The sequence below is a fragment of the Corylus avellana genome, chromosome ca4 (assembly GCF_901000735.1).
Source record: "Corylus avellana chromosome ca4, CavTom2PMs-1.0".
NCBI lineage: Eukaryota > Viridiplantae > Streptophyta > Magnoliopsida > Fagales > Betulaceae > Corylus > Corylus avellana.
The window spans coordinates 31,401,405-31,410,435 of record NC_081544.1 but is presented as its reverse complement, the minus strand read 5'-3'; the positions used below and the strand labels follow the sequence as shown (position 1 = coordinate 31,410,435).

Genomic DNA, 9,031 nt, shown 5'->3' with positions numbered 1-9,031 from the left:
GAGTGGTTCGATCACCCCTATGAGAATATCCAAATGTGGGTCAAATCATTCTTAAATGGTTAAAAAAAAAAAAAAAAAAAGTGATTGAGCTACCTCCTCTAGCCGACTTTGAGTGGCCATACCAATCTCATGGCCAAAGGAAGTGTGGTCATATATATTTTATATTTGACTTTTTAATTTTTTTTATTGTAATTGACGTGTTATAATATGATTAGTGTTGATGTGACACATTACTGCTTACTTAAATAAATGTTTTATCACTTTTTAAACCCCTAAATTTATCGGTTAAAACTCTAAACCACACCGACCAATTTAGCATTTTTCTCTTATTTCTTTTTTCTTGCGGAATTAGAAATTGACACCTCCATTTTAAGGAAGGAAAAAATCTCCCATTTTCTTGGTAACAATATTTTAGAACCTCATTTTCGGTCCAAATAGTAGCAGATAACAGTCCAAATAGTCCAAGTGCACTATTCCTCCCTAGTGGTCTGAAAACTGGGACTAGGGGTACTCAAATGATTATTAGCTATAACCGCAATTATCTTGGGCAGTTATCGATTTTTATTAACTACAACCGCACCCGCCTAGGTGGTTAGCGGTTATTTTATAACCGGCGGTTAACAGTTATTCAATCCAATAACCTGCGGTTTTATAACCGCTTTTTTATATGGGCTTTTAGGCTTTTTAAGTGTTTTAGTATTTTAATTGGCATATTTTTTGGGCTTATTTTAAGGATTTAAGGCCAAAATGTTTCAAAAAAGGTGAAAAAATGCTATTTTTGGGCTAACCAATATTTTTTAATAAGACTGAGCCAAAAAATCACATACCACATTATATATTTCACATACAGTCATAAATAGCCCAAATTTATTAATCCAAATAGAAATGAAAAAATTAATATATTTTATTAATATAAATATTTAATATACATATTTATATTATTATATATAAATGAAGGTGGTTAGCGGTTATAAGTTATAACCGCCTTACTCTATCCCTAAAATCACTAATCGTAATTGTTTTAAACAATTAGCAATTTTTAATAACAAAATGTCCAAAACAGTTAGCGATTAATAGTTAGCGGTTATAAAAGGTTAGCGGTCAGCTCTAACGCCGCCTTTGACAACCGCACTCACATGTGTCGTGCCAAACAAAAACTTTTCAACCTCGCACTTTCTCCTCCTTTTATTTGGTCAGACGATTTGCGTTATAGTGTTATACCCTTTTTCTCCCAATCTCTCAATCTTCTTCAACTACACCCTCCAAACCCGATTTTCATTATTTTCTCTGATTTCATTTTCGTTGCAGCCAAACAATCAAATACGTCTCTGCGTCTTCAAGAAACGAACTTGAGGGTGTGATATTTATATGTCAGAAGAAAGACAAAACAATGGATTCGTGGGTAGCCAAGTATTGGCACAAATTGTTTTCTGAGAATGAACAAGAAGCTCCCGAGGATTCAATTCACGGGCAATTCGAAAATCTTCCTTTAGATTCAGAAGATGTTGCAAATGCAGCCGGAGAGGGCGGTGCTAGTGGTTTTCAAGAAAAAAGGGATGACTACTCTGATGGGTCTGGGCCGTCTGGTGTTTTTTTTGGTAGAGGTGGTAGAAGCAGGCAGCTGTCTCTTCGTGGGTATTTTGTAAAGCCATTGTGTTGTTTAGAAATTTGCACACTGTATAGGGGGCGTGCTGGAATGGAAGAGTATTATGTGTACAATTCAGTTCAGTCACAGATTACATTGGGGTTGAGGCCGTTGCTGGTGACGGATGGGAGCTTGATAATCACAAGTGCTCGTAATAGTTTCAATGATAACGCGCAAATAGAGAGTGAATCAAAGCAAAACATCGAAACGGCGCTGCCTAGAACAAGGGCAGTACCATCGGGTGGTGGTGGAGCATTCCATTCACAAGGTTGTGATCTCTTCTCTGGTTTTGATGTTTCACTTGCTTTTGACATTTATTTTTGTGTTCATGTCTTTTTTCTTTTTTCTTTTGTTCTTTTTCTTTGTGATGAAAGGATACCATGTTAAATTATCGCTTATCTCAAAAGTTAATTATTTAATCAACACTTTAAAAAGAATTAACTTGAGTAGACTTGAAATGTATAAGCTTAGCAGCTTTTACTTTGAGTCTTTGCAATTAGGAATTTAATAAGGTAATCAACTTGTTGTATAGGTAGGACTCGTGCAGTAGTGAAATCCTTGAGCTCTCTTGTACCAAGTCAATTATGTGTAGGCAATTAGTACACTACTTCAAGATATTAGATTTTTGCCAAGAAAAATGGAACAATCTTGATCAAATCATTGTAATGGGCATTAACAAGACCACGGGCAACTTGGTGGACATGGAAGGCGCACACAGAAATTTAAACGGGGAGGGAAACTGTTATTGAAGATCTACTACTTTTTGCAAGAGGCAATTTGTACTTTCATCTAATATCTTGATGCCAAAGTTCTTGCATTGATACATGATTATCTCTTCCGTTTCTTTTTATGCTTATGATGTATACTGTCTTCAGGTTCACCCAATGGAATGCTGCTTCTCTTTCTTGGATTCACTTTTGGGATAATGTTTACATCAGTTGCTAATAAAAGGGAAGTGGGCAATTTAAATGACCTATTGAATCAGACTAGGAATTTGGTTCAAGATTTACGTGAGGAGCTTGATATGAAAGATTTGTATATTGTTAAGGAGATAGGTAATGAGAAGGAGACAGATCATCACAAGGCAGAAGATTCCGAGGCAATAAGTAAAATTGAGGCAGAGCTTGAAGCTGAACTAGAGAGGTTGGAGTGGAACATGAAGAAATCTAGCCTGGAGAGAATATCCGACTATGTTGAGGTAATTATGCCCCTGAATATTATCAAATTTGGCTGCATCCAGTTTGCTTTAACATGGACAGTCTATGATCATTGCATAGTTATGTGGTTCTGTTATATGCATTGGAATGCTTCCTGAACGAATATTTTTTAAATGTGTGTTTACCTTTCTTTATGAATATAAATGTGTGTTTCTCTCCAGCACATGGTAGATTAAAATGAAAGTTATGAATCATCATTAATTTTGAAGTGATTACATAACTAGCCTGTATGACTTTTCACACTACAATACCATGGAGAATTTAAAGTGGCCTAGATTCTGGTTCTGCTTATGTAATGTAAGCCTTTTGTGCAATATACATTTCCATTGGTTTCTTGGTTTTTACAATTCTGTGAAATGTGATTAAATCATGTTAGGGTCCAGCATTGATCTTAAGATAATCTATGTATTTAGCTGATAGTGTTCCTCATCACCTTAATCAGTGCCATCATCATAATATAGATTGGTTCTCATCAATCTAGCTTGAATGCAAGAATTCTGTTCTTAACATTGGTGTTGATGACCTGTTAGACAACCCCAAATTATCTTTCTAGGCAATTTGTTAACTTTTCTGCTTGTGATGGAAAATGTGTACGCATGCAGTTTTCCAATAAAATCCAACATAGCCCTATCATGATCATATAGTTTGGCTAGATAAAACATGTTTTGTATTAACCATTATTGATGCATTTTTTGGCAACTGCTGCTCTTACTGTGGTAACTTTATATGATCTCACCTTCACTAAGAAAATATTCGTTTGGATTTACGATTTCAAAAATGCAGTTAAGTCTTCAAAATAATGTGTTTTTAAAACGCCTCTTGCTTACTGTTTGAAAATGCAGATTTTTTTACGTTTTCAAATTGCAATTTTTAAACAACTCTCCCAATCGATACACATCTCTCATTCCAAACTTAAAATTGCAAAAACAGCCCCATTTGTGGTACATTTACATATGTCAATGTATTCCATATATTTGGGCTTCTCCCGTTATTACTATATACTTGTCCAGTTGAGATTATTAGATTTCTGGTTTCTATGTAAACAATGAGAATTTACTTTTTATCTTCTGAAATATAATTGTTCTGCATATTTGTTTGCAGCTGGATCCTGACTTTGTAGTGGATGTTGTTCAGGGAGATCTGAGGCCCGACAAGGTCCAGAAGCCATCTGGCGGTTTATCTGACTCTAACTGTGATGTAACTGGAACCTCTACCAATCACACTTATACAGCAGACTATACAGTGTCACCTAGGGAGTTGAGCATTCGCCTTCATGAGGTAATTCACTTGCAGCTTGAAGCACGCATCATGGAGCTCGAGAATGCACTTGAAAACACCCAGAAGAGGTTGCATTCCATGGAATCAGAAAATATGACCCCCCAGAATAACTTGTATATGGATGATGAAGGCAATAATGACATGGATAGACCCTTTATAAATTTGTCCGGGGAAGCTCTAAATGCATTTAATGAGGCTTATGAAAGGATTACCAGTGACTGCACTGGGAAAGAATTGATTTCTTTTGGCAAAAAGCCGTTTGGTGAGGGTATGGTCAATGGGTCCATTTCACAATTTGATATCATTAGTGAGAGAGGGTCAAGCAATTTAAATGATGATGAGATAAGGACTACGGAAGGGAAGGCATCAAGGAGCTGTGAATCAAATGAGACAGGCGAGAGTGAAGATGATGATGAGATGGGGAAGGTTTTGATCAAGCGAATTGTGGACAGGACCAGCCAAGGTTCTTCTGTGATTTTAAATGCTCAAAGAATGATGTATCAATGGATGGATGACCAATAATTATAATGACAAAAAATATATATCTACAGTTAACTCATGGATTTAGTGATTTTTTTTTTTTTTTTTTTGTTCACTTAGTACATAATTAGAAATGATCTGACACATTTAACATTGCAACTTTCAGAATTTACAGTGGAAAGACTTTCCTGTGCCTTAAAAAATATAGGAAAGAGAAGTACAAAAATCCACAGGCACCACCAGTAATAACCAGAACCCAATTGAACATGGATGGATAGTCAAAAATTGAGTCAGAAAAGTTCATTCCAAATACTGCTGTGACAGAAGCGAATATTGCAGCTGCAAAGGTCGCAGCCGTGAGAAGCAACTGAAATTGTATGAGATGGTTCTGAACATTGCCCTATTAATTTACACAGCAGAAAACTACAACTTTAGTGTCTATATATGTTTAGCACTTCAAACAAATACGTGAAAAGGCTACATTGAAACTGAAAGTTGTATACCACGCCTTACCAGTTTAATATTGATAAAATCTTCAGTATCATCAATGTATTCTTTGAGCTGCATAACCAATAAAGAAAAAATAATCCATGATTTTTTTTTTTTTTAAACATAATATAAAATGTCAAATAGATCTGCTGCAGAGGAAGCCAAACATCTCATACCGATAACAACTTGCTATGAGTATTGTCGATGACAACAAAGTACGCCTCGAGTAACATTTCCAGTTGTTCGATGTTTTCCCCTCTATCAGATGAACCCGTTATGCTTCCATATTTGCTCAAACTGACGATACTGTTAAAAGCCCTTTGAGAATTCTGAGCTCCACTGATGGACTCCACAGGTGAAACAGGAGCTGATTTCGAAATCATTGTGGCCTCACCTGAAGTATCAGTTCCTAGACAACGATCACTCAAGGTATAAGCCTCTGACTTTTCTTTCTTTTCGGTCAGATACATCTCAGCCATGTCACCATCATCATCCATGAGATGTTCTATTTCATCTCGGACCTGGAAATTAAATTTAATATAGGACATGAGAAGCATAGTGATATCCAAGATGATATATCTTAGATATTTACCTTCTGAACTCGCCGAGTCAAGGCAAGGAGGTGGCCTTTGAGTCTACGCACACGTTCTAGATTAAGAGTGCTAATAGATGTTGTTAACTCATCTAGCACAGGATATATCTCCATTTCCAGTTGTTTTACCTATCAAACCAAGAAACTCCTTAGTGCAAGGGGATGAACTGACATGAACATTTCAAGCTTTGATTTATTCAGTAGTCCTTCTAATGTGTGTGGCATATTATACGACACATTCAAATTTAGATTACATGAACATCTCTTTATATAACAAGCCCAGCCAATGCTCTAAATTATTATGTTAAGAAATGTGGATATGATTGGCAAGGATCAAGTAGAAGTGAATGGTGGAGAGACTCATGTGGGCTCTAAGTAATTGAGATTGAGGCTCTGTTGACTATCTAAAGGAACATGGATAAATGAAACAGATAATATACAATACAGTGCATTCTTTCCCACATGCATGAAATATGTAGTTGGAGAAACCACAAGATTTGCAAAACATGAGTTCAACATGAACTTATTGAGTATGAAAAGAATAACAAATGCTGCTCTGGGTTCAATCTGATTGAAAAATGCAAACCAAGCTTCCACCTAATCAGGAGAAAGCAAGATTATTGCATGTACAAAGCCTCACACTTGTTTGTTTAGTTTCAAAAGCCTGTACTAAGCAAGGATGCATCAGGCTAGATTGCACGCCCCAACTTATTACATTTCATAAAAGGGACTAGCATATTTTAACCTTTGGGGAGATAAAAGCTCTTGTACTCAGGGTTCAAGTCAGTGTGACAAACCAAACACTTCAATTTAAAGGAACCAAGATCAATCACAGCCCGAGCTCATTCCGGACCAAAGAGTGTGAAACAAGCTGGAAAATATTGGTTAAACTCTCTTCAGGTAGTATAGAGGACTACCAGCTGAAATGGGAAAGAGCTATAGAACCTGCCCAACCTTGTGACTCTCAGGGCCCATTAGCATTCCAAAATGGCCACAATGTGGCATTCATTATGTGTGCCACTAGCACACTAATCAGATTTGGAAAAAAAAAAAAAAAAACAAAACAAAAAACAAAAATTCAAATGGGATACCCTTCTGAAGATTACAGTTTTAGAACAAATCTGGATTCTTTCCCTATCAAGGACGTCCATAATTGTTCAGAAAGAGGCATGAGAGCATTACCAACTTCGAGAAGAATTGTACCTTTATATTTTTTAGAGCAAAAGATGTATTTAACTAGATCTATCTTCAATAAAGATGAAGCAATTCTAGGTGGTGTTGAAGATTTTTGCATACCTGAGAATCTAGGGACATGCATATTAGTTCCAATGCCAGCTCCAGTGCCCTAAATTCGAAAGGTAGATCCTCTGAATCAAATTGGTAGACATTGTAAGCAATCCATGCAGCATTTTGCAGCATGTAACTTTGTAAAACTTAAGAATTTAAAAACCACCTTCGCATGATATCAGCACCCTTTTTCAGCAAGAACTTAAGATGGGTTACTGAAGGTTGAAGCAAGTATTCAATTCAGTTTAGTAAACAATTTAGCTTGATGTGCTTTTCTTACCAGCTTGATCTCTGTTTGTCTGGAGGCGTTTGCACAATTCTGACTGGTACTGAACAACACATCCATCCAAAGAATTCATCAGAATAACCTCATCAGCTGTGATTATACACCTGATCTGTTCAAGACTGACCACAATAGCCTTCTCCCTTCCTAATATTGTAGAAGGATAAATGAACAAAGGATCTAAAAGTCGGAGATCCCTGGCAGGCAAAGAACAATGTCTCATTATGGTAGCCTTGTCGAGCTTCAAAATCTTTGAGTTGCCATTTTTATCAACTTTTGTCCAAGACCGACTTCCATGACTCCTTTTCTTCAGGCCTGCAGTAAGCGAAGAGCCACGACTCCCATACCCATCTACATTAAATCTCTTAGTGTTCTGTGTAGATGCAGAATCAGGAAGATGGGAAAGACGAAAAGGATTGCGTGATTCTTCCATTAGAATTTACTTTTTCCTTGCTTTGCTTCCTGATTGAGAATTTTTCTTGAGAGATGTCAGCATCAGTACACGTTAGACACTATCCAAATGCTTCTTCAAGCTGGTTACGGAGCATACTTGAAAACCACAGCCATTGAAATTGACATTATCTTATGTCCTCTCTCATTTCTGAATTAAAACCAGATAATTAGAAATATTGTATAAGAAACCCAAATCAATTGATAATTTTTTAAATAATCTTTCCATACATCATCAGACTGAAGCTAAGTACAAATGAAGGGTTTAAATGTGAACCAAATCCCCTAAAACCATCACTTAAGTGGAAAAGTAAAACAACTCCGACTGGCCAATTGAACTAACAAAACCTGTACTCCTTTTAGTTGAAAAGGTCAAACAATAAAAAGAAGAAAATTTCCTATTTAATTTTTTCGATTTCAAGACACAACAAAAATAAACCACCACAATTAAGTTATTAAGTGTGTTGAAACCTATCTAATCTGATTGGCATGGACTTTAAAAATAAAAAAAATAAAAATAAAAAATAGCACCAAGGGGAGCTCAACGAGACCAAAACCCAGATTAACATTAAACATTTAGCTTCAATGATCAAATTTTGTACAAATGACTGTAACCTATGTAGCTTACCAAAGAAAAGAAAAAGAAAAACAACAAAAATGTGCTTACTTTAATGCGTTTTGATTAAGAACGCTACCAAAATTATCAACACCACAGACAAAATATAGTAGCTTTGTCTCAAAAATCGCAACCCAGATGAAAGCTAACACGAGCAAGCTTAATATTTCAATCTTAAATTAAAAATTTAACACCCAGAACCCCAAAATTTTCATTCTCTATCTATGATCCATCATCACAGATGAAAACCCATCAGTGAATTTTTCGAGGGCTATTCAGTAATCACAGAATCCCTACCAAATGAAAGTCAGAAACTACCAAAGAAACTCAGATGGAGAAACGGAATAAATAATACCTTTTCGAGATCCGCTTCAGAGGTTGTCAGAGCTGTACGGCATGATAGGTCTGGGACCTCTAGGAGGTACCTGAAAGGTGAAGAGAGGCAGGGGAGGCTTTGTTAGCTGACGCAGTGAAACAGATTGGCGGATTGAAAGACACTGCAACGCCCCGGTGTAATTCCCGTCGGTACAATACCTCTAGTTAGGTGGTTCATCTTAAATGAAAGGTCATCAGTGTTACATCATTCTCTTCACGCTAGGTTCAAATTTCACTTCGATAAATTATCAATTATGCTTAACATGTAAAAATATGGACAAAGTTTTCCACGGATAAATTTTTATCAACTTAATCTATA

At 36.2% G+C, this 9,031-nt stretch overlaps 2 protein-coding genes across 3 annotated transcripts; one reads left to right on the top strand and one right to left on the bottom strand.

Moving 5' to 3' along the window:
• Positions 1-1,188: 1,188 nt before the first annotated feature.
• LOC132178422 (uncharacterized) lies at positions 1,189-4,662 on the top strand. The gene is made up of 3 exons (XM_059590860.1): positions 1,189-1,913; positions 2,521-2,843; positions 3,964-4,662. The coding sequence occupies exons 1-3, from the start codon at positions 1,391-1,393 to the stop codon at positions 4,660-4,662; spliced, it is 1,545 nt and encodes a 514-aa protein (XP_059446843.1). The 5' UTR covers positions 1,189-1,390.
• An 82-nt stretch (positions 4,663-4,744) lies between these two features.
• Positions 4,745-8,950, bottom strand: LOC132178599 (magnesium transporter MRS2-5). 2 transcript variants are annotated; one of them, XM_059591057.1, is made up of 8 exons: positions 8,872-8,950; positions 8,693-8,762; positions 7,269-7,872; positions 6,998-7,068; positions 5,702-5,830; positions 5,286-5,630; positions 5,134-5,181; positions 4,745-5,020 (listed from the first exon to the last, which is right to left on the bottom strand). In XM_059591057.1, the coding sequence occupies exons 3-8, from the start codon at positions 7,702-7,704 to the stop codon at positions 4,790-4,792; spliced, it is 1,260 nt and encodes a 419-aa protein (XP_059447040.1). In that variant the 5' UTR covers positions 7,705-7,872; positions 8,693-8,762; positions 8,872-8,950; the 3' UTR covers positions 4,745-4,789. The 2 variants fall into 2 exon arrangements, with proteins under 2 accessions (XP_059447040.1, XP_059447039.1); XM_059591056.1 differs by lacking the exon at positions 8,872-8,950 and having other exon boundaries at positions 8,693-8,865.
• Positions 8,951-9,031: the final 81 nt, after the last annotated feature.

Excerpts from the sequence above, each read along its gene's own strand:
- LOC132178422 (XM_059590860.1), top strand. The coding sequence starts at position 1,391 with ATGGATTCGTGGGTAGCCAAGTATTGGCACAAATTGTTTTCTGAGAAT. Across the intron at positions 1,914-2,520 it reads TGGAGCATTCCATTCACAAG|GTTCACCCAATGGAATGCTG; the intron begins GTTGTGATCTCT and ends TACTGTCTTCAG. Across the intron at positions 2,844-3,963 it reads GAATATCCGACTATGTTGAG|CTGGATCCTGACTTTGTAGT; the intron begins GTAATTATGCCC and ends ATTTGTTTGCAG.
- LOC132178599 (XM_059591057.1), bottom strand. The coding sequence starts at position 7,704 with ATGGAAGAATCACGCAATCCTTTTCGTCTTTCCCATCTTCCTGATTCT. Across the intron at positions 7,069-7,268 it reads GACAAACAGAGATCAAGCTG|AGGATCTACCTTTCGAATTT; the intron begins GTAAGAAAAGCA and ends AATTTGATTCAG. Across the intron at positions 5,021-5,133 it reads ATTTTATCAATATTAAACTG|GGCAATGTTCAGAACCATCT; the intron begins GTAAGGCGTGGT and ends GTAAATTAATAG.